The 22,633-nt window shown below is 28.6% G+C and overlaps 6 protein-coding genes across 12 annotated transcripts; 4 read left to right on the top strand and 2 right to left on the bottom strand.

Moving 5' to 3' along the window:
- Positions 1-328: 328 nt before the first annotated feature.
- LOC124955785 lies at positions 329-4,762 on the bottom strand. Its single transcript, XM_047510712.1, has 10 exons — positions 4,127-4,762; positions 3,123-4,041; positions 2,801-3,049; positions 2,321-2,594; positions 1,945-2,243; positions 1,587-1,730; positions 1,264-1,507; positions 1,050-1,192; positions 839-974; positions 329-738 (listed from the first exon to the last, which is right to left on the bottom strand). Exons 2-10 carry the CDS (start codon positions 3,966-3,968, stop codon positions 557-559), a joined length of 2,517 nt encoding a protein of 838 aa, XP_047366668.1. The 5' UTR covers positions 3,969-4,041; positions 4,127-4,762; the 3' UTR covers positions 329-556.
- Positions 4,516-6,487, top strand: LOC124955794 (polyubiquitin-B). Its single transcript, XM_047510742.1, has 3 exons — positions 4,516-4,651; positions 4,761-4,899; positions 5,300-6,487. The coding sequence occupies exon 3, from the start codon at positions 5,357-5,359 to the stop codon at positions 6,278-6,280; it is 924 nt and encodes a 307-aa protein (XP_047366698.1). The 5' UTR covers positions 4,516-4,651; positions 4,761-4,899; positions 5,300-5,356; the 3' UTR covers positions 6,281-6,487.
- A 579-nt stretch (positions 6,488-7,066) lies between these two features.
- On the top strand, positions 7,067-12,604 carry LOC124955797. 5 transcript variants are annotated; one of them, XM_047510746.1, is made up of 6 exons: positions 7,067-7,270; positions 7,446-7,630; positions 10,543-10,680; positions 11,258-11,706; positions 11,901-12,066; positions 12,389-12,604. In XM_047510746.1, exons 2-6 carry the CDS (start codon positions 7,619-7,621, stop codon positions 12,491-12,493), a joined length of 870 nt encoding a protein of 289 aa, XP_047366702.1. In that variant the 5' UTR covers positions 7,067-7,270; positions 7,446-7,618; the 3' UTR covers positions 12,494-12,604. The 5 variants fall into 5 exon arrangements, with proteins under 5 accessions (XP_047366702.1, XP_047366703.1, XP_047366706.1 ...); XM_047510747.1 differs by having other exon boundaries at positions 12,374-12,512; XM_047510750.1 differs by lacking the exons at positions 7,067-7,270; positions 7,446-7,630 and adding an exon at positions 9,570-9,846.
- Positions 12,605-14,233: 1,629 nt separating this feature from the next.
- Positions 14,234-16,119, top strand: LOC124955793 (ubiquitin-like modifier-activating enzyme 5). 3 transcript variants are annotated; one of them, XM_047510739.1, is made up of 7 exons: positions 14,234-14,268; positions 14,344-14,481; positions 14,591-14,726; positions 14,836-15,032; positions 15,170-15,356; positions 15,434-15,770; positions 15,847-16,119. In XM_047510739.1, the coding sequence occupies exons 1-7, from the start codon at positions 14,249-14,251 to the stop codon at positions 16,020-16,022; spliced, it is 1,191 nt and encodes a 396-aa protein (XP_047366695.1). In that variant the 5' UTR covers positions 14,234-14,248; the 3' UTR covers positions 16,023-16,119. The 3 variants fall into 3 exon arrangements, with proteins under 3 accessions (XP_047366695.1, XP_047366697.1, XP_047366696.1); XM_047510741.1 differs by lacking the exon at positions 14,234-14,268 and having other exon boundaries at positions 14,353-14,481; positions 14,574-14,726; XM_047510740.1 differs by lacking the exon at positions 14,234-14,268 and having other exon boundaries at positions 14,363-14,504.
- Positions 16,120-16,214: 95 nt separating this feature from the next.
- Positions 16,215-19,066, bottom strand: LOC124955788 (T-complex protein 1 subunit theta). The gene is made up of 4 exons (XM_047510723.1): positions 18,901-19,066; positions 18,170-18,472; positions 17,003-18,088; positions 16,215-16,926 (listed from the first exon to the last, which is right to left on the bottom strand). The coding sequence occupies exons 1-4, from the start codon at positions 18,958-18,960 to the stop codon at positions 16,738-16,740; spliced, it is 1,638 nt and encodes a 545-aa protein (XP_047366679.1). The 5' UTR covers positions 18,961-19,066; the 3' UTR covers positions 16,215-16,737.
- Positions 19,067-19,259: 193 nt separating this feature from the next.
- On the top strand, positions 19,260-22,071 carry LOC124955789 (phosphoacetylglucosamine mutase). The gene is made up of 8 exons (XM_047510724.1): positions 19,260-19,421; positions 19,790-19,908; positions 20,005-20,075; positions 20,222-20,805; positions 20,873-21,154; positions 21,228-21,385; positions 21,457-21,765; positions 21,842-22,071. The coding sequence occupies exons 2-8, from the start codon at positions 19,814-19,816 to the stop codon at positions 21,975-21,977; spliced, it is 1,635 nt and encodes a 544-aa protein (XP_047366680.1). The 5' UTR covers positions 19,260-19,421; positions 19,790-19,813; the 3' UTR covers positions 21,978-22,071.
- Positions 22,072-22,633: the final 562 nt, after the last annotated feature.

The raw sequence follows: 22,633 nt of genomic DNA, 5'->3' as shown, positions 1-22,633 counted from the left end.
TAGAACAAACATATATCTATCAAATGTATTTCAGATACAATTCAATAGACGGCGATAGTTGATACTTACCATTATAAAATTTGTCTTCAATCTGTCGCTAGATCATACGTTCTTAATGAGCACTATATGATTTAAATTTACAGATATACAAGTGTACAAGTTCTAACATAAGAGAAATTTAACTTATGCCCTACTCTAATATTTTTAGAGTGTAGAGTCCTGATAAATTTAAAAAGTCTTGATATAATTTATAATTTCGATAGTTTTCATTAATATTTTTGTTTTTCTTGAAAATCAAAGAATACAATTTTATAAAAAATGAAAATTCTGTTGAAATATATTTTAATTGATAATATACTCTCTGTGAATACAAATATTTCTTATGTCAAAAATGTAAACCAGTTTTTCTTTTTGTTTTTTTTTTTTAGATCTGCGACACTAACTGCTTAAACAGTAAATTAACTATCGTAAATAACATTGTGCGGACCAGCCTGCTAATGAAATTTATTACAAGTAAATTAGGGCAGCCTGGTTTTATTAATTTTGATCAACAAGACTAGAGTAATGGTAATTGTTCAGCATGTAACAATTCAGTAGCAGCTGCAGAATCAGCACACATAACTAATGTAATGCCTGCTTGGTAAGATGCAGGTATACGAATATGAGTTGTACCAATAGTTGTAACATTAGGCTGTTGTCTCTGATTCATTGCTTCTCGTATCATATTTACAACTTGTCCTGTTATAAAAAAAGAAATTTTGGGAGTATATATACCAAGTTATTAATTTGTAGAAAATTAAAATAAATAAAAAGCGGAATCTAGTAAGTATAAATTCACCTAAAACATTAAGTTTCCTCCATTTCTGATCCATCTTTGCAAGAAGTGTTAAATCAGTATTTACATTCCAACGTGCCAACACATCAGCTCGTCTCACTAATAAAATACTAGGGCTAACAAGCTGATGCCAAACTAGCTGAAAATATTAAGTAAAATAATAATTATATATTTATAATTGATTACTTCCCAAATTTTAACTTTATTAACAAACCTGTTCTGGTAAACATTGTAAAGGATTCGTTAAATATATGCCTGCTTGTCCTACGCCAAATATCATTTGATGATGCCACGCATCTGGAATATCAGAACCTTCACCACAATGTTGTAGATTTAATGTAGCTATAGGTGCAGCTCCTAAAAAATAATACAAAAATTTTTAATAATCAAACAATTACATATATATAATGTAAAAACGAATCTTGTACCTTTAGAAATCCAATAATGTAACCAATGTGAAAGTGAAACTTTTCTTTCAGGATAAAAGGAAAAAAATTTTGTAATGACTGCTCCACTTGTCGATAATGATATTCCTTTTGCTATGTCTTTATGAGTTGAACCCGCCAATGATCTACTCATTAAATATTGTGGAAGTGGTGAACCAAGATCTCTTAATCTAGTACTTACAGCTTTTACCAATACTTCTAAAGAGAAGGAAACATCCAAGGCCAACTATAAAAAAATACACCATTAATAAGTGACACGATTTAGATATTTCTAGTTTAATATAATTTTGATAAATAAAATTTACCAAAGCATTGATGGCAGAAGTAGCACCACATGCAGAAGTTGCGATTTGAGTGACTTGTTTAACCGTAGCCTCTTGCTCGCTCCACAACATTATTTTTTCAACCGGTGGAAGTCCATCAATTTGTTCATTACATAGTTCATTTTCCTAAAAGTATAAATTATATTTTGTATATATATAAATACTAAAAAATATTACATAGTATTATTGATGATGATGATGATGATGATGAAGAAGAAGAGGAAGAGGATTAAGAAGAAAAAGTAAATCATCATCATCATCATAATAAAAATAATAAAAATAATAATAATAATAATAACAATAATAATAGTAATAATAATAGTAATAATAATGTACAAACCAAGTTTGAATCGCCACTCTGATTAAAAGCAGTTTGTTTATTAAGCATTAATTTTTTTGCCATCATTCGATGATAAAGGGTAGAGCTAAGATTTACTTTTCTTGAATTTAAATTTGAGTTTCCTGGAATGGATACAGTAGAGGTCTCTGACCATAACTCTGAGTCAGAATCTCGATTATCTCCAGGAGATATTAAGTCACCACTTGTATTATGATATCCATAAGATTCACGTAGAGGACATCCTAAGTTTCTATGGAATCCAATAGATTCTGTCCTTCCATGAAGATTGGAATGACATCCTGAATTTTGTTTGATAACATATCATTATAACATTGTTTACAAAGTAAGGCTCATTAAGTTCTTTTTATTGGCTTACCAGTTCCACTGCTAGTACTTGGCATCCAAGAAGATGAATAAATTTGTTTGGAACTTTGCTCGCTGGTTGATCGACTGTTAGAACATTGTTGAATGGCTGTATGGGTAACATTCTGTCCGGTTTGAGCGTTATGTTGGGGTACAGTTGCTATTCCTTGTCTGGATACAACTTTACCGCTACTCAAATCATTTAAAACAGGATCTGCCTCTGCATTATCTAATGTTATATTTTGTATGTCTTCATTTATAGAAGCCAAATCGCTGTCTCCTGTATCCTATATAGGGAAACAAAAAAAAAAGAAGGAAAAAAAAAAAAAAAGAAAAAAGTAAACAAAAAAAAAAGAAAAAAAAAGAAAAAAAAAAGAAAAAAAAAAGAAAAAAGTAAAAAAAAAAAATAAAAATAAAAATAATAAAAAAAAAAAAAAAAAGAAAATTTCAATATTAAAATCAACTAGTTCTCCTTGGCATTTGAATTTGTTACCTGCTCGCAAGAAGGTCCAGGATCAAAGTCCATTTCTAGAAAGTCCATCTCTGGACTAGATCTACCACTATGACACTGTCCGATTTCATGCTCTACAACTTGGCCTTGATTGACTTCCTCTTTCTGATCCAAATTAACTATATTGTCATTCCCTTTATACGTATAAATACAATAATCTTCTCCGTCTGACATATCTCCTTCATTTCCGGAACTAGAATCTCTTCTGTCAATTGTATCTTTTTGAAAACACTAAGAAATATTATATGATTTAGTATAATTGTATATTTTCTTATTGTTCGATTTTTTATAATTTTATAATTACTCTTTGTAAACCACTTGGTCCGGCAACTTCTCTATTTCCATTGATATTAGGTCTTAGAAAACAACAAGTTCCTTGACTAGTTGAACCTATACTTCCTCCAATATTATTTAATACGCTAGCAGGCGTATAAGATTTTGAGGTACATAAATGATCAGCTTCTGGGCTGGAATCTGAACTGCAGGAAACTTTAGAAGGACATTTTTCTATTTCTGATGCATAATCAACATTATTTTTCATATCCGTATCATCGTTCGATCTATTACTAGATAAATGCTGTGAGATAGTGGACGAATTTGATATAGATGTATTCAAGTGTGTATTTGCATTTGATGCATTGACAGAACTATAAGAAACTGATGTAACTGTATTAGTCGGATGACAATTCAACTGATTGGAAGAAAGATTGAGGTGCATTTGAGGCTTAAGCAAGTTAAGAGTATTTGCATATACAATGGTCTTATGCTTCAATTGACTTGCAGAGTTAGTATTTGCGATATGCGATATGACACTTGTAGTATTTACAAAAGTGGAAGATGAATTTGCATTTGGTGTATCAGAAACAGTAACTTGTTCCAAGGAATGACTGCAACCCGATGTAGTAGCTTGCATCAAACTTGTTCCATTAGAAACCACTATTGAAGATTTGGAAGGTAATACACTCTTTACATCACTCTCACTAACATTATTATTCAATTTCAACTGCTCATCTGATACTTTATTTTGTATTTTAGTTGCTTTGGATAACCTATTTCCCTGTTCAGTTTTTTGATTATCACTTTTTTGTAAGCCACCATCCAATCTTGTTTCAGATTTTCCCTGTATCTTTCCATCTTCTTTGGAATTCATATTGTATAGTCTGTACTTGCAAACGACAATAGCTATTTACAATAATGCGACGAAATTTCGTCGTAGTATGGATCTGTACAAAGGAATATATTACACATTATAACCAAACGTGATTAATTAAATTAACTTATGTTGAATAAAAATTTTCATTTACTTACTAATGCATATCAGAAATTCATATGAAAACGAAGAAGCAGTTTTATTCATCGAATCATAAAAAATACATCCAGATATACACGATAGTATAGATAAATAAAGAATAATATTTCGATAAATCGTAAATGCGTTGATCGTACCTACGAACCCTCACGTCCCTATAATCTACCATAATTCATCAATTAGACGAGACATTATTTTAACATTATTTCGTTTGAATATTATACGAGACCACTTAAAACTATATACATCGGACCATAGACTATATAATTTATTAGGATTTAAGTAAATTTCTATTTTCTAGTAAAAATATTTCCCTTAAAGGATTCATCCTTTTTTTATTAACAGCTCCTTCTTACATATATTACTTCCGGAAGTCAGCTGATCGTAAGGAATGAATATACGCACGAGTTAGTTAATCTTCGGACGACGACGACTTTGAAAAAATAGATAATATTGTCTAGGACAAATTAATGTTACACCTTATAGCTCATTCGATTACCGACGAAAGAAAACTACCGATCGAAGTAAGCTTTCATCTCGATACTTCTTTAAACAAATCACAGTATGTATTTACGAAGACGAATAATGCGATCGTAGTAAACCTGACGAACCCCTATTAATTTTTGATTGTAGCGCCATCTGAACTAAAACTTGTAGATGTCGCTAGAGTGGATTACAATAGAGAGCAGTTTGACGTTAGTGGTGTCTGCAGCTTTTCATTCTTTCGTTTGAGTGATTTGATTACGTTGCTAATAATTATACATTGTTTGGAGTAAGTTTTGAGTAATCGATTTTTATATCCATTATCTGTTATATTATTTACACAATTGTATATTATATTTTCTTGTAATTATTCTTTTGAAATCAATAATAAAACATTATGTTTTTATTCTGTTCGTTATAATCAATAATATATATAAGCTGTTCTTACCTTTATCATAAATAAAACAATATTTTAATTTCTATGCATACTTATCTTATTTGTTAAGAAAAGCATTAATTTTGTAATATATGATCTTAATTTTAATATATATATATATATTTTTAAGTGCGATTATTGTATATTTTTGTTGACATGATCCCATCTTAGTAACCTAAAAATATAAATGTCAATTATATTATGAATTCATACGTTTTTCCAATATTATCAGATAATTCTGTTTCATTTTCAGATTAGAATATTAAGATAGGAATCTATTCTAATCTTGTTACCTAGCCTTATTGGAAAAATGCAGATTTTTGTAAAAACTCTCACAGGAAAGACCATCACGTTAGAGGTCGAAGCATCTGATACGATAGAAAATGTCAAGGCTAAAATACAAGATAAAGAAGGGATTCCTCCTGATCAACAAAGACTTATCTTTGCTGGCAAACAATTGGAAGATGGAAGAACTTTGTCTGATTATAATATTAAAAAAGAATCCACTCTTCATTTGGTATTGCGACTTCGCGGAGGCATGCAAATTTTTGTAAAAACTCTTACAGGCAAGACCATCACTTTAGAAGTTGAAGCATCAGATACGATAGAAAATGTAAAAGCAAAGATTCAAGACAAAGAAGGGATTCCTCCTGATCAACAAAGACTTATCTTTGCCGGGAAACAATTAGAAGATGGAAGAACTCTTTCAGATTATAACATTCAGAAAGAATCTACTTTACATTTGGTATTGCGACTTCGTGGGGGTATGCAAATTTTTGTAAAAACTCTTACAGGAAAGACTATCACGTTAGAGGTCGAAGCATCTGATACGATAGAAAATGTCAAGGCTAAAATACAAGATAAAGAAGGGATTCCTCCTGATCAACAAAGACTTATCTTTGCCGGGAAACAATTAGAAGATGGAAGAACTCTTTCAGATTATAACATTCAGAAAGAATCCACTCTTCATTTGGTATTGCGACTTCGCGGAGGCATGCAAATTTTTGTAAAAACTCTTACAGGAAAGACTATCACGTTAGAGGTCGAAGCATCTGATACGATAGAAAATGTCAAGGCTAAAATACAAGACAAAGAAGGGATTCCTCCTGATCAACAAAGACTTATCTTTGCCGGGAAACAATTAGAAGATGGAAGAACTCTTTTAGATTATAATATTCAGAAAGAATCTACTTTACATTTGGTTTTGCGTCTTCGTGGAGGCTCAAATACTTGAATCAAAGGATTATAAATCCTTATGTAGTAACATTTAGTAAACGTCGTAGTATATCAACTGATAGTAACTTATACGTTTTTTATATTTATTTAAAATCGTTATTTATACAATGTATGATACGGTTTAAACAAAAATCGTAATAAATGTGAGCATGAGCATTAATCATTATATGCAAATATGCATGTGCTCCATATATATAAACATTAATCAATTAAAAGTTTTATTAATCCTTAATTATACTAAGTTATTATTTATCAAATATTATAATAATAAAATAAGTTTCTCTCAAATTTTCAAGCATAGTGTAGAGAAACTACAGCTTTGATTTTTCAAAGAATTAAAAGTAAGGTTATGATGTTAGAGTATAGATGGCATCACGAGTCTTCCTTAACAAACATATCTCTAATAACCAGAGTTCTATAATTAAGATAGAAATAGATTAATGTAAACATTTTCCTTGTAATATTTGTAAAAAAAAAAAAAAAAACAACTATTGATATCGATAAAAAATATTTTTCAAAAACAATAGACATTCGTTAAGAAAAATTGAAAAGAAAAAGAAAGTACTAAAATTCATTTTTAAATAATCGCACCTGAAACGTGCGAAATTTGAATAACAAACGACTAAACAGTTATTTTTTGTGTTCAAATTTACGTAACATATCGAGAACTGTAGATAAAGTTAAACGACCGTATAAGTCTTATACGATGTGGTCCGCCTTCGACCCTGTGTTGCTTTTGTTTGGAGAACGGATCGAGAACAAGGTCACGCAGGTAAAATGGCAGTCGGAGTACCGAGATCGGTCGTTGCTTGACGATAACCTCGCGTCGTGACGCCTGTATCGTCTACGTTCTTTACTCGAATAAACGACTAGGTAATATTAATTCATTCAATGACGATAGGACAAGTGAAAATGATCGATATTTAGGATAGATCAAAATAATTTATTTTTACTAGGATAACAGAGATAGATCTTCTCGATCGATTTGGTAAGTCAATAACATTCCGGTATATTCTTAATCCACGTGAATCCATACATATATACATGCATACGCGTATATAGAAATTTGTTGAATTAGATATGTACAAAATTTACCAAAATTCTTAATTATCTCGCCTTTTAAAACCTTTTAAAATCTTTGAAATTTTTGTCGCGCCATATAGGTAATTGTGCGGTATGATAATCGCAGGAGGCGTCGCACGCAGCCACTTGCGATCTGATAAAAGAGTTGCAAGAGAATTTTTTTACAATCTACGTGTTCTATATCAGAAGGCAATTCTGATAAAGGTTCTAGTTTCTATCTGATCGTTTGGGCGAAGCCTCATCGACGGTAACAATGAAAATGGAGGTACGTGTGCATATCTGTATACATATATATTTTGTTCATTTTTCTTTTTCTTACTATTTAAATTTTTACATCGTCTCAACTTTTATGCCTTTCTACTATTTAAATTTTGACATCGACTCAACTTCTATGCCTTAAATTAAAAAAGCATTTTTTTTGGTTGATAGCGAATCGAAGATAAAACTGCATTTGTCATTACGAACATGTAAAATTATGTACAAGTTAGTTTTACGTGTATGTATATATACATATATATATATATATTTTAGTCATTTGTAGAAAAGTATTCTCTTTCCTTTTCTCCTACTTATTATTTTTGTTATAAATAATAAATAATTAAGTAGAACGGCATAAAAATTGTCACGTTGTAAAGATAAATATTTGATGAAGATATCGTTGATGTAGTGCATAAGAGAGTATCGTTGAAAATTATGAGTAAAATCACGTACTTAAGATCATACGTGCGTCATCGTACATGTATGTATTAAATACATTTATTTTCGTATTCCTATATATGTAGGAAGTACAAATAAATTTTCTAGGAATTGTAACGTTTATTACTCAAGATCTATTCTAGTTGTTAACAGACTTACTTAGAATCATCCGATTTATTACCCATGTACTTACGTGTATTTACTACGTAACAAATTTGATGGTATAGATAACGTTTGTAGATCATAATAATGTAATTATAATTATAGTATAGTACTATAAGTACTATATTATTTATAATAATAAAAATAATAATATAATGATAAGAGATAACTCTCTCTAAAACGTAACAAATATGGATCCTTTTAGTATATACCGATAATCAAGAATTATAGTTGCAAATATATATGTGTCAAGAAGTTTAAACATTATCGTAGAAACATTTTTAAAGTATTTCAATGTTGTTATTCTTGTTATTATTTTAGTAAAGTGAAATAGAAATAGCATTTAATAAAAAATAATTGTCGAGTTATTATTCAAATTAGTTAGCGGCTAGACATTTTTTAATCTACGCTCGATAAAATGATTTTTAAAAAGGAAAAAAAGAGTCACGAGTACTCGTATAATCTTGTAGAATCGTTCATCAAAATATTAATATTAGAAAGTTTCCTTTAATAATTTAAATTATTTGTATTAAAAATATTTATAAAAAAAAAACTAAATATTCTTAGAGAAATTCTCGCCCCTTCTCTTTTCGATTTCGCAGATTTAACGAAATTCTTTATAAAAAGATTTCTCTCGAACATAACCGTTAATTAAATTTATAAGATAATTATTAATAGTCCAAGTATATATGTATATATATACTATAATTCAGTAGACGAATTTTTCACAGAACACTTGTTCCAAAGCAACAGATGTTTCTGTGAAGCAGGTATACTATTACGTTGAGAAACACCTGTGATACTTTTGTTTGATCACTATAGATCCCTCATCTCTCTCATCAAAATTTTTTCTTCGGTACAATAACATAGATATATTTGAAATTGAAATGAAAGAAAAATTTATGTAGATCGTAAAATTCATTTTCTCTCAAACTTTCCTAATCGGTTCGATTAAGTAACGAGATCTGTATCGAATATTTTATAGTAGTTAATAAAAATTATTTCAACATAAGATTATATTAAGTATTCGTTAAGCATAATTATATTAGTGATTGTTACTATAATTATTTCATAACCATATCTTTTACGCGATATTATCATTGATTATTTATCTAAGTACTCATATTTAAAAATAAACGAAATTACATAAAGAATGCACGTGATTTCGTATTGTATCGAGGACGCACGTAAAAGTTCAAAAAAAAAGTATATCGGCGCTTCTTCTTTTTTCTAAATGAAGAAAAAATGAATTTTCTCGATCGGAAGCTGTTCGAAAGGAGGCAACAAGACAAGTCAGGAAGATCCGTGGCCCATTTTTTTTAGAAAGGAAGCAACCAACCAGCTTACGGTTCAGCTGGCACGTTACATCGAAGCACAGCAGTCGCTGTTAGTTTTCTGCGAGCGGCATTCCTGAGTGCCGCTCGAGTGCAGCTGCTTGAGTAAAATCCGTAAAGTAGAGAGAGAGGAACTCACAAATTGGATAAATATTTTAGTTCCTACGCGGAAGTTGTCCGATTAGGAGTTTTGCAGTTCTTTTGTTTTAGATTTATACATCTACAAAAAGAATTATTTATATTCATTTAAGTATCATTTGAAGTGACTTTCAAAAAAAAAAAGAAAAAAGTAAAAAAGAAAGTGTAACATCTAATCTGACTTTTCTTAGAAATCAAAAAAGATCGATCTATCGATAGATCGATGTGAAACATTCGAAATGATTCATAGATTTGAGTCACAAACAAGAGCACGTGTTTTCATCGATATCAAGATTTAATCACAAAAAATCTATATTATTGGATACCTTCTTTTTTTTAAATTGCAATAAGGACAAAAACCTGGATGATCAAGCCCGATCATATTGCTACTGAACACACAACCTGTTTTTTGGAATTCACTTCCCGTTAGCATCAAGATCGGTAGCACTATGGTCGTTTGGTATTCCAGGTATTTCGCCGTTACCTTTCTTTTTGTCGATTAATGTCAGTTCTTTTCCTTATTTTGCTTGTTTTTCCTGAAGAAGTCAAAGGTCATGAGATAAATTATTGTATTCATCGACTTTATTAACAAATCGCAGATAGATCATGAGTTTCATATTACGTATTCGCTTTAATAATTTTTATTACTTTGTAACTTGTGATAACATAAAAAAAATTAGATATTTGTAATTATTTGTCGTTGTAAAAATATCATGATATAAATAAATAATTATATAGAAAATAAAGAAATAATCTAAGAAACATTCAAAGCAATAAAATGTTTAATGTTAAAAGATAAAAATTGTGTAATAAAATTATAGTATAACGAAGATAATCTCATTTTTAGGCGGAGCATAGATTGGAGCAGTTAAAAAAGGCAACAGACAGAATACAAAAGGAGATCGAAGAGGTCACGGAGAGGGAGCACGAACTACGAAACGTGGGTAGCATTAAAACCACGTCGCACGAGACAGTGGATTCCAAGGTGGGTATATCTAAGAGAGAGAGAGAGAGGGAGAGAAAAAGAGAGAGAGAGAGAGGGAGAGAGAGAGAAATCTTGGTACATACGAAGGTGATCGAGCTCAAGGTCGCTCAACGTCGAAGGAAAGTGAGCACGTCGGTGTGATACTTATATGGATCCAAAATGTGCATTCTTTGCATGGTTTAAACGTGCTTTCTTCCTAATACAAGAATCATTTAGATTAGATTTTTCATTGAAATTTCAATCCACATTTAGTCGAATGTGTTATCGATAATTAAAAATTATATATATATATATATATATATATATATATATATATAATATTTTAGAATATATAGAAATATCTAATTCGCTAATTTGAAAATAAAGTCATCCACCCGTTGAAAGATAAATCTCTCCTAAGTGAAGAATCTCTGGAGTCTAACAAGTAGAACAGAACTAACGAATCATCAAGAATGAATTCGTGCAATAAACTTAGACTAACTTAGTAATAAGACTAATTAGTATTTAACGGACGCGTGACTAACGAATAAAAGCGTAAGAAAATGATTTTAAAGTATGTACATTGATATAAATTTAGGTGAGACGTATGCCGCAAGCTTTGGCATCGAATAAATTGAAGAGGGCAACATCAACGCCGCAAATTCTCGAAGCTGTTAATCTTGTCCCTTCAACGCAATCTATTCTACCAAAAATGACGAACGGCGTGATATCTTCAAATTCAACAACGAGACCTTTACGTTTTGCTACAGCACCTAGCCAGAAAGGATTGATGCATAGGTTTTTAGCAACAAGAGGAAAGATTTATAAATCTAATACAACACCTAATGATCTTATAACTTCGTCTATCACTGTACCTACCATTGCACTTAATCCTATAAGCGTAAAAGCTTTTAATCGTAGTTTGAAGATACAACTTGAGCCAGATGATGAACCTAAAAAACCTCCTGTTAGGAAGGGTTATGTACCTGTTGAAGAAAAAATTCAAAAAGAATTGCACGAGATGAAGGAACGAGAAAATGAACTTAGGTGAGCAATCGGTCATAATATTTATTAATAATAATAAGAGAAAAAGAAAATGAGAGCATACAATGTAGGTACAGTGATGCAAATTGTGAATGAGCTATTAGTATACTTTTCTTACCTTTTAATATATCATCTGTGTATGTAATGTACAAAACTTGATATTGAAATTTCATAGATTTTTTCTTTCTTTTTTCTAGATTAATGCGTTCTCAAATGTTAGCAAAATCTCAACCGAATCTTTTAGACATCGGTAACGACAATGATTCCGATATCTACGATGGTACAGGCTCTTTAAGAAGCGGAGCATCATCTAATACGTTAAACGAAGATGAAATAGAAAGAGAAAACAAAGGCAAACATAAGGTATAATTATTTTATTTGCTTGATTATCCCGAAAATTTTCATTGATTTATCATCATATGAGTTTACCATGATTTTTTATAAAGTTTTAATGCTCAGACATCTAATCGTTTTATCTAATCAATATTCTTATCTATTACCGAGAATCTGTTACTTTCATTACTTTTTAAAAGTATTATTGAGATCGTAAAATACACTTTTGTTTTTTTTACTTAAAAACGAAATCGATTAATCATTCAATTATTATGAAATTAATATTGGATTAGAAGTAAGAGAAGTAGTATCATATAAGTTTAATTTGTGTTTTAAGTGAAATTATTTTTAGCCGAATCCACGACGTCGAAGTACTCTCATCGCTCAATGGGAAAGTCTTATAGCTGCAAAGAAAGAATCCACTGAAAATAATCATGAAAACGATAATGCTTTTTGAAAAATGATTTATCGTTAATGTTTTTCTAAGGTCTTTTCTGTCCTATTTGTTCCGTACGTTTGATAAATTTATTATTTAATCTCTCTTTATATATATATTTTTAGGTATGTGATATATATATATATATATATATATATGTATATATATATATGTATATACATATATATATATATATATATATGTATATATATATATGTATATACATATATATATATATATATGTGTATGTATTTTCTATGTATTACTAAGTAATAAGTTATAAACGAATATTTATTAATACATAAAGACTTGAATAAAAATGTATACATGCGCGCGTGCACAGATTGCGGTGTAAACGTTGCATACTGCGGATATTATAATAATTTGTAATATATTTTTCCGCTTTTTTATACATAATTATTAGAATCTTAGGGAATACTATCGATTGAATATCTGTTTTTTGTTGTTGAAAATAACAAAATACGATTAAGTTAGTAATTAATTAAGAATTAGTTCTGAAATATATTTTTTTACTAGCAAGAACAAGTATATACAAAATAACTTGTAATATTTACTCAACAAAAAGATTCATATACATGTATACAATAATTAGTTGAAAACTACAAATTAGGTAAGAAAGTAAATTCAAATGTATATGTGATCGTATTATTGCTATACGTATATATAACGATGCTAATCAAAACTATTCGTGCAATCTCTGTTGATATGGTGCCGAATTTCATATTAATTTATTAAGTTATGTTTTCGATCTTATTATTATCTATATTAATCTCATACTTATTCAAATATGCAAACACATTTATTTTCGTTTAATTAATTCATAGAAAATGTTTTGGTTATTATATTCTTTTTAAAAACGCGTTGTTTTTATGTTAAGAGCATAATATACTTAAGTGTATACTTTATAAATATAAATGATTATAATTGTACTTGTTTTATAAAGATTTTCTATATCTAATATAGATCTCAGTTTATCATTTAAATACTACTTTATAAAAGATAGCTATAATTGTTTGTATGGAATTAGTACTTCACGACTAATAATAATAGTCCTTAAAATTTCTTAATGCTAAAGGATATAGCAAAAACTTTATAAATACAAAATATTGTTTATGTTTATAATTAACATTACGTTTTCTCATAACAACATTAATATTTTATATTGATCCATGTTTAATAAGTAATGTACGAAATTAGTTTACCTGTATACTAATAATATTACAAAATATTATAGTATAAATAAATAATATTTCTTATAACTTGTGATATATGTTTCTTACTTTGAAAAATATCTTTAGTGATAGTTGATTAAATAAATATCTTACTTATCTACAGTAAAATAAGATTGAGATTTGTATTATTCGTTTCCACCGTTATTATGGTGGCGTTGTTAGTCATTCCTTATGGGTTTTTTTTGAACAACCCACTATGTAAAAAAACTTTGCACATTAAGTAATAATTGTGATATATTTATTTAACTTTATCAGGTACACTGTAGTTTAATCAGACAATTTTTTTCGGCAGCTATGGCTGTGGTCTTAAGAAGAATCAAAGAAAGAATGAATGATTTCTTTTTTGTCCCGGTGTCTTTGTTGCCTCTTTTATTTTCGACGTCTTTGTTGTCTTTCACTTTGTTTGCTTGGTTTCCCACGTTATGTTTAGTGGCGCCGAGGCGTGTTAGTTATGTTTTTTGCCAGAGAAGGCGTAACAATCGTAACGAGGTCACCACATTCTAATTCGTTTTAACACTGCCTTATGGATAATTATTATTTATTGTATAATTCAATTTTGACAAGTATGGTCTGTTAAAACTTTAAAATAATTTAAGTAATTTAATATTTTTATATTAGTAGAACAATGGAAGAATTACAGAAAAGGATCGCAGAGCTCGAAAGGGAATTACAAGAAGAGAAATGTAGAAATGCAATTACTACACGCGAAAAGATTGAACATATGTCTGGTGAAGTCATAGATTCTAACCCTTATAGGTATTTCAATAACAAATTGACAAGTATATCCTTTTAATTGTTTTATTTTGTTATATAAAATAGATATAGATTGAAATAAAATATATTTATAGTTTATTTTACTTTATAGTCGTCTAATGGCATTAAAACGTATGGGTATTGTTAATAATTATGAAGATATACGACAAAAAACAGTAGCTATTGTTGGGGTTGGAGGAGTTGGTAGTGTAGCTGCAGAAATGTTAACAAGATGTGGTATAGGAAAGGTTAGCAGAAAAATTATTTTAAATATTTGTAATGTTACTTCCATATTATCGAATTATATCATATTTTTGTCTTTTTATTATATTTGTATAAAAATATGATGTATTTTAGCTAATTCTTTTTGATTATGACAAAGTGGAATTAGCAAATATGAATAGATTATTTTTTCAACCGTATCAAGCAGGACAGAGTAAGGTGGAAGCTGCTGCCAAGACTTTACAATATATTAATCCTGATGTAGAAATTGAATCGCATAATTATAATATTACAACTGTAGATAACTTTCAAGATTTTATGACTACGATAAGGTATACTTTATATATATATATATAATATTTTATATATATATATATATATATATATATATATATAAAATTTTGATTATTATATATGAAACAAATTTATTGCAGAATAATTAACTTTTATCTTGTAATATGAATTCTAGTACATCGAGCTTAATGAATGGCCCTGTGGATTTAGTCTTAAGTTGTGTAGATAATTTTGAAGCACGCATGGCTATAAATACTGCTTGTAATGAACTCAATCAGTTATGGTTTGAAAGCGGAGTTTCAGAAAATGCGGTTTCTGGGCATATTCAATTTCTTATACCAGGAGAGACAGCTTGTTTTGCTGTATGATACTTTACAGTATATAATTTATATAATTTATAAATCTATTCTTCAATTTTTTTTAATTTATTCATTTTTAGTGTGCGCCACCTTTGGTTGTAGCATCAAATATTGATGAAAAAACCTTAAAGAGAGATGGTGTATGTGCTGCATCATTACCCACAACTATGGGTATAGTAGCAGGCTTTTTGGTACAGAATACTTTGAAATTTTTACTTTGCTTTGGAAATGTAACATATTATTTAGGTTATAATGCCTTGCAAGATTTTTTTCCAACAATGATGTTAAAGCCAAATCCAAATTGTGAAGATAATTATTGTAGACAAAGACAACAAGAATATCAAGCAAAACCAAAAGTTGAAAAGCCTGTTGAAGAAGTTAGTGATATAAAACCTTTGCACGAGGACAATGAATGGGGTACATAACAAAATTATTATCAGTAATGTATAATATTTATAATATAGGTAATTATTTAGTAATAATTTTTTTACAGGAATCTCCTTAGTTGAGGAATATGAACAGCAAGAAGAAGAAGATGCTCAATTACTTAATACTGGTTTAAAACAAGCTTATACCGTATCTGTACAACCAATTAACCCTCCAAATGAAATAACAAATACATCCGGTCCAAGTCTAGAAGAACTTGTGCAGCAAATGAAATCTTTATAATATTTTTAGATCTTACAAAAGTGTCTATAAAATTATACAAAATTAAATATTGTATACATTCCATGGAACAATAATAACAAAAAATTTTTTAAACCAATATTTTTGCTTATTCACATTATTGAGAAATAAACTTATAGAAATAAAATTAAAAATAAATTTTGTTGGATTAAAATATAAAAATAAAAAATAGAATTGACATATTAGCTTATATAATTTTATTAAATATTTTAGCCATACATCACTAGAATCAAGCGAATGTAAATGCGGAATGAAAATACAAAACCATATAAACGTTAATGTTTATGAGTGAAATCTGTGAGCTTTCAAGAAATGTATCACAAAATCTTGAAATGGAAATGACATGAGGTTGATGATACCGTAAAGTTATAACCGTTACAATTATATTTTTTCAAGATAATAGCATTTGAATACAATTGATTTATTGTGTCTCTGTTCACAATCAGTTAATAGATGAATTTTAAGATAAATATTGTTCAATGAAGTATAACAAATATAAAAGGACAAATTTTTATATAAATACATTATATATTCCAATGAAATTTTAGAACAATTGAAAAAAGTAAATATTAAACAAAGCATAGAAAATAAAAAAAGGATGAACTCAGACAGTTTTTTTACTTTTTGCATAAATTCATCCTAAAATACATCTGTGAATAGAGAACAGAAAAATATTAATCAGATTTGATACTAATTATTATTCTTCATCATCACGAACTCCACCAGGTGGTGCTTTTGGACCTCCAGCACGCTTTGCCATAATAATTTGATCAACTTTAAGCACAGTACAAGCAACTTCCACTGCATACTTAAGAGCCCATTGCTTGGTAAGGAATAAATCTAAAATTCCTGCTTTAACTGTGTCCACAAGAGCAGTACCTTCACCCTATAATATTAATATTAATTAATTTTTACTAAGAAAATAAAATATGTTTAGAAATATAATTAAGAAAATTACTAACGTCGATATCAAATCCGTAAGTTTTTTTACCCTCTTTATGGGCAGCATACAATTTAGAAAGTAATTCAGATGCATGATTGCCACTATTCTCTGCTAAAGTTTTTGGAAATACTTCCAAAGCCGTACTAAATCTATGTGCTGCATATTGTGCTAAACCTGGCAAAGTATCGGCATAAGAAGAAAGATGTGAAGCCAGCTCAATTTCAGTAGCACCAGCTCCAGGAAGAAATCTGCCATCTCTTGTAATTCCTTTAAAAGTATTAACGCCATCATCTATTGCTCGCTCGATATCATCCATATAATTTTCTGTAGATCCTCTAACAAGTATAGTGCTAACACGACTATCTTTTCCATCTAATCTAAAGATCACTACTATAGTGTCTCCTAATTCATCGATGTAAACAGAATCAGCATATCCTAATTCTTCTTTCGATGGTGCAACTAACTTTGAAAGAGCCGTTGCTCCGACAGTTTTTGATAACCGTCTAATGTCGAATTTACTAGGTATACGAACAGCCATTAAATTGTACTTAATCATATAATGAAGAGCCATATCACCAAACTTTCCACCCGATACTACAACTGTAGCTCCAGTAGCTGCAATTGCTTTTATTTGTGTTTCTAATAGAGATTCTTCTCCACGTGAAAATTGCATCAACTCATCTGCGCTCTTTATTAATACTGTTCCCTTAGTTTCTGTTTGCGTGATATCAACAGGACAAGTATAAACAGCAATCTTAGCATTGGATTGTTTTGTTACATTTCCTTCTACTTGACGTTTAAATACCATTCCATTTACTACTTGAGAGGATGTTAAACCACCTCCAAGTATTTTACAAACACGTACATTGTCTACATTAAATGTAGTTTTTTCGGGTAAAATAGATACACATGCTTTGCTAACAAGAGATGCTAGAAGATCTTCATTTCCATATTGTTTGCTCATTATAGATGTTTTGATTCCAACTTTCATTTCTTCTTCATTCTGATGATCTTTTATTTCGTGAACAACCAAAGTAGGAAGAATTTCTAATGCTTTTTCTAATGCTCCTTCATAACCTTCCACTATTTCGGATGTAGTTATACCCTATCAAAAAATATAATTTACTTATTAATATAAAATTTAATAAAAAACACTATAAAATTTTCATTATTTATAATTTAATACCAAACGAAGAAGTTCTTCTGCAGCTTCAAGTAAAGCTCCGGCAAATATGATAACAAAATTTGTACCATCTCCAGCTTCTGCTTCTTGCATTTTAGATGCAAGAACTAACAATTTTGCAGCAGGATGCTCTACTTCTAATTCGTTAATAATTGTAGCTGCATCATTAGTGACAAATAATTTTTCGATATGATTAATAATCATCTTATTCATGCCATTTGGACCATACGCAGTCCTCACTGTTTGTGCAAACTGTTTACAAGCAGATATGTTTCTATATACTGCTTCTTCTAAGCCGGAGAAGTACTGTTAAAAAAAACAAATTCATAATATTTTGTTGATAACAAAAACAGATTTTTTTTTACAATATCATGCAATTACTTTTATCAGTAAAAAGATTTGTACATAATTAATGACTATAAAATATACAGAATTTTATAATTATTAATTGTAAGTAAAACTTAATGTTTATTTGAATTTACAAATTATAAATAAATTGTTAAATAATAAAAATATGATATGTTGTAGATATTAAAAAGCATACGTATATAATGTTATATAACGTATTTATAAATATTATAATATTTTATAATCATATGTAAACCTAATACCAAGAATGTCTATAAAAGGTAATGACGTCGATGGCGGTATCGATATTACATTCATTGCATTTTTGAGTATAATAATTTGCAATACAACATTGAATTTTAATAAATTGATTAATATATACTTACACGAGCACCATCTTTTAACATTTGGGCAACGCCCGGTGCTTTTGGTACGTGTAAAGCCATCTTTTAACAAAAAATTCGAGAAACTACAACCTCACGTGTTATAAAATAATGAATACTATAAGCCGACCATAAACTCAACAAGAACCTTCTTTTTTAAAGATAGATCTTTCCTTAGTAGTAACGTATTGTAATTGTGAATTTCCAAAAATCAGTTACATGGAAGCGCTGAAAATATCCAATCATTGTTAAGAAGAAATAATTTTGATTGGTTGAATCCGACAATCATTAACCAATTATAATAACGCATATACAATTTTTTTAGTATATTTTACAGTTTTTAATTAAAAATTATTAATATGTGTCTAAGTTAATTAAATAATTATTTTTAAATTACGTATGTGTTATATGTGTATATATCAGGTTTTTCAATTGTAGATGGTGCTTCGAATTAAGTCAATACGTGGCAATTACGAAACTTCGATAAATGTCACTTGTCAATAAATTGAAGTTGTCACTTATAGGTGTAGTATACAATTTAAATGGCTTAAATTGTTTTTATTATATATATATATATATATACATATATATATATATACATATATATATATATAAGTAGAATGTGTATATGTATATATATATATAAGTATAATGTGTATATGTATATATATATATATAAGTATAATGTGTATATGTATATATATATAAGTATAATGTGTATATGTATATATATATATAAGTATAATGTGTATGTGTATATATATATAATATATTAAGTATAATATATATATATATGTATATATATATATGATTTTACCTTATCTCTAATTGATCGCTTGAAACTTCTCTTTTCTAGAGAAATATACGTATTAATATATAAATATTTTTTCAGAATAATTGTACGCATTAAAACATCATGAACATTCAATATATAAAGAATGTAGAAAATTCAATATACAGTAAACAACATAATGGACTTATACAATATGGAACCTCTGGTTTTCGAACTAAGTAAATATATTTTTTATATTATTTAAATTTGAACAATTTTATATTCATTATATATATTATATTATTATTATATATTATATTATTATCCAATTTTAGGGCAAATTATTTGGAGCATGTACTTTATCGAATGGGAGTTTTAGCTGTCCTTAGATCCAAGATATGTAATGGTAAGAAATAATTTCTTTTGCTATTTTCATATCATTAAAAAAACATTACTTTTTATCAATATTTTATATTTAATGATCTAAATTTTTAATCTAAATCTTATATTTAATTTATCTGATATAAAATAAAAGATTTTATTATATTATAGCTGCAATTGGATTGATGATAACAGCTAGTCACAATGTAGAATCAGATAATGGCGTAAAATTAGTTGATCCTAATGGTGAGATGTTAGAAACATCTTGGGAAATAATAGCTAATGATCTAGCTAATGCAAATGACACTGATGTTATAACTGTTATTCAACGTATTATAAATGAACTAAAAATTGATATGTCTGTGAGTGCAACAGTAATAACAGGCAGAGATACAAGAAAAAGTAGTCCTAGTTTATTAGATGCTGCACTTGCAGGTATTAGAGCCTTGAACGGTATTGTACAAGATTTTGGAATTGTTACCACACCTCAATTACATTATCTTGTTGTTTGTACAAATACTAATGGCAATTATGGAGAACCAACATTGAAAGGCTATTATACTAAATTTTCAAAGGCTTTCGAACGTATGAGAAAATACAAGAATTCATTTAATAATGATAAATATATAGCAGAGTTACAATTGGATGCAGCAAATGGTGTTGGTGCACTTGCTATGAAAGAATTTCAGGAACACATAGGTTCTGCACTCAAAGTTAATATTTATAATGATGGAAATGGAGAACTAAATCATATGGTATGTAACTTTGTGAAAAATCATATTATTAATTAAGATAAAAAAATATATATTTTTCTTTTTACAGTGTGGAGCTGACTATGTTAAAATACAACAAAAAGTACCATTAAATATGCAACAGGAAGTAAATGTTAGATGTGCTTCCATGGACGGAGATGCAGACAGAATAGTTTATTTTTATGTAGATGAAATCAAAAAATTTCATATTCTTGATGGAGATCGTATAGCTACTCTTGTAGCAGGTTATATCAAAGAGCTTCTTGAAGAAAGTTCTTTGCAATTAAATCTTGGCCTAGTTCAAACTGCATACGCTAATGCAGGTTCATCTAATTATATTTCGCAAAAATTGGTATATATTTATTTACTTTCTTATTGTTAGAGTAATTTTTAAATTAAATATTTTATTGAAAAATTATATTTAGAAAGTTCCAGTTGCATGTGTTTCAACAGGTGTAAAACATTTGCACAGTAAAGCAACAGAATTTGATATTGGTGTTTATTTTGAAGCAAATGGTCATGGGACTGTGGTTTTTAAAGAAACAGCTATCCAATCTATTTCAAATGCTGCAGAAAATCTTAAGTAAGATTTGATTTGTTAGAATTATAGATTTATATGCATACAATTTTACTAACATTTCATTATCGTTATAGGTTAAAAGAAAATGAACGTACTGCCGCTGGAAAATTAGTACATATTATAAATATTATTAATCAGACTGTTGGCGATGCCTTAAGCGATATGTTGTTAATAGAAACTATTTTACATTCCAAAGGATGGAGCATTATTGAATGGGAACAAAGTTATACAGATTTACCAAATAAACAAATGAAAGTCAAAGTTAAAGACAGAAATATTATTACAACAGCTAACGCAGAAAGACAGTGTGTTACACCAATAGGATTGCAAGATGAAATTGATAAAGTCGTAGCTAATTATTCAAAAGGAAGAAGCTTCATCAGGTATTTTGTACATCTAAAAATAAATATTTTCATTCTAGTATTTTTATTTGAAATAATATGAATAAAATATTATTAGACCTTCTGGCACTGAGGACATAGTACGCGTTTATGCAGAATGTGAAAATCTATCTGATGTTGACAAATTGGCTGCAGAAGTATCTTTACTTGTTTATAGACTTGCTGGAGGTATTGGACCAGAACCTACTTTGTGATAACGACACTGATCTTATCTCAAACTTAACGCTTTTATCAAATCTGCATTTAGTTTTATCAAAAAAAGAAAATACAGAAATTGTTTATTTTTAAGTAAGTCTAATTCTTTCCTTGTTTATTTTTGGCTGGATTTATACTGGATTTTTGAGATTAAGTATATTCTATCCTTCGATTTATGTAAAGTAATTAAGAAATAATAAATAAATAAACTCAGAAATTTATAAAATATTGGAAAATATATTTTTATATATATTTTAATACTATGACTGTTTATAAGTAATGTTGTTGATACATCGGTTATATATTAGAAATTTTTATTGATGAGAATATATATTTAATATTAACGTATTTAACGTATATGATTGTGTTTATATATAAAGAGATATAATTTATCAAAAGTTTCTGTTTTTTTGTTATATGTTCTTGCGCAGTCATAGGCCGCATACATATTTATTAATAAGTTTACAACAAAAAATTTATAAATGTATAAAAGTTATTTTTCCAAAAACTTATGTTATTCGATGATAAGGAACGTAAAATTTGCTTAACATTAAATGTTTTAATGTTCGTAAAAGCGAGAGAAAGAAAAAAAAATTTGGCACCGATTTAAGCCAATTAAGATCGAAAGAAAGGAATATGATTTTTCACGATCGGC

Source organism: Vespa velutina, chromosome 19 (assembly GCF_912470025.1).
Source record: "Vespa velutina chromosome 19, iVesVel2.1, whole genome shotgun sequence".
Lineage (NCBI taxonomy): Eukaryota > Metazoa > Arthropoda > Insecta > Hymenoptera > Vespidae > Vespa > Vespa velutina.
The sequence above is the reverse complement of the archived record's forward strand: the minus strand, read 5'-3'. Positions and strand labels throughout refer to the sequence as shown.

What these genes read in the sequence shown, in the direction of transcription:
- LOC124955789 (XM_047510724.1), top strand. Translation starts at nt 19,814, where the DNA reads ATGAACATTCAATATATAAAGAATGTAGAAAATTCAATATACAGTAAA. An exon ending in ATTATATTTCGCAAAAATTG is followed by an intron (nt 21,155 to 21,227) that starts GTATATATTTAT and finishes AATTATATTTAG; the next exon opens with AAAGTTCCAGTTGCATGTGT. An exon ending in AATGCTGCAGAAAATCTTAA is followed by an intron (nt 21,386 to 21,456) that starts GTAAGATTTGAT and finishes TTATCGTTATAG; the next exon opens with GTTAAAAGAAAATGAACGTA.
- LOC124955785 (XM_047510712.1), bottom strand. Translation starts at nt 3,968, where the DNA reads ATGAATTCCAAAGAAGATGGAAAGATACAGGGAAAATCTGAAACAAGA. An exon ending in AGAGTGGCGATTCAAACTTG is followed by an intron (nt 1,731 to 1,944) that starts GTTTGTACATTA and finishes TTATACTTTTAG; the next exon opens with GAAAATGAACTATGTAATGA. An exon ending in GAGGAAACTTAATGTTTTAG is followed by an intron (nt 739 to 838) that starts GTGAATTTATAC and finishes TTTTTATAACAG; the next exon opens with GACAAGTTGTAAATATGATA.
- LOC124955788 (XM_047510723.1), bottom strand. Translation starts at nt 18,960, where the DNA reads ATGGCTTTACACGTACCAAAAGCACCGGGCGTTGCCCAAATGTTAAAA. An exon ending in TGTTAAAAGATGGTGCTCGT is followed by an intron (nt 18,473 to 18,900) that starts GTAAGTATATAT and finishes TTTTTTTAACAG; the next exon opens with TACTTCTCCGGCTTAGAAGA. An exon ending in CTTACGGATTTGATATCGAC is followed by an intron (nt 16,927 to 17,002) that starts GTTAGTAATTTT and finishes TTAATATTATAG; the next exon opens with GGTGAAGGTACTGCTCTTGT.
- LOC124955794 (XM_047510742.1), top strand. Translation starts at nt 5,357, where the DNA reads ATGCAGATTTTTGTAAAAACTCTCACAGGAAAGACCATCACGTTAGAG.
- LOC124955797 (XM_047510746.1), top strand. An exon ending in ACGAGACAGTGGATTCCAAG is followed by an intron (nt 10,681 to 11,257) that starts GTGGGTATATCT and finishes ATATAAATTTAG; the next exon opens with GTGAGACGTATGCCGCAAGC. An exon ending in GAACGAGAAAATGAACTTAG is followed by an intron (nt 11,707 to 11,900) that starts GTGAGCAATCGG and finishes TCTTTTTTCTAG; the next exon opens with ATTAATGCGTTCTCAAATGT.
- LOC124955793 (XM_047510739.1), top strand. Translation starts at nt 14,249, where the DNA reads ATGGATAATTATTATTTATT. An exon ending in CAAGATGTGGTATAGGAAAG is followed by an intron (nt 14,727 to 14,835) that starts GTTAGCAGAAAA and finishes GATGTATTTTAG; the next exon opens with CTAATTCTTTTTGATTATGA. An exon ending in GCACGAGGACAATGAATGGG is followed by an intron (nt 15,771 to 15,846) that starts GTACATAACAAA and finishes ATTTTTTTACAG; the next exon opens with GAATCTCCTTAGTTGAGGAA.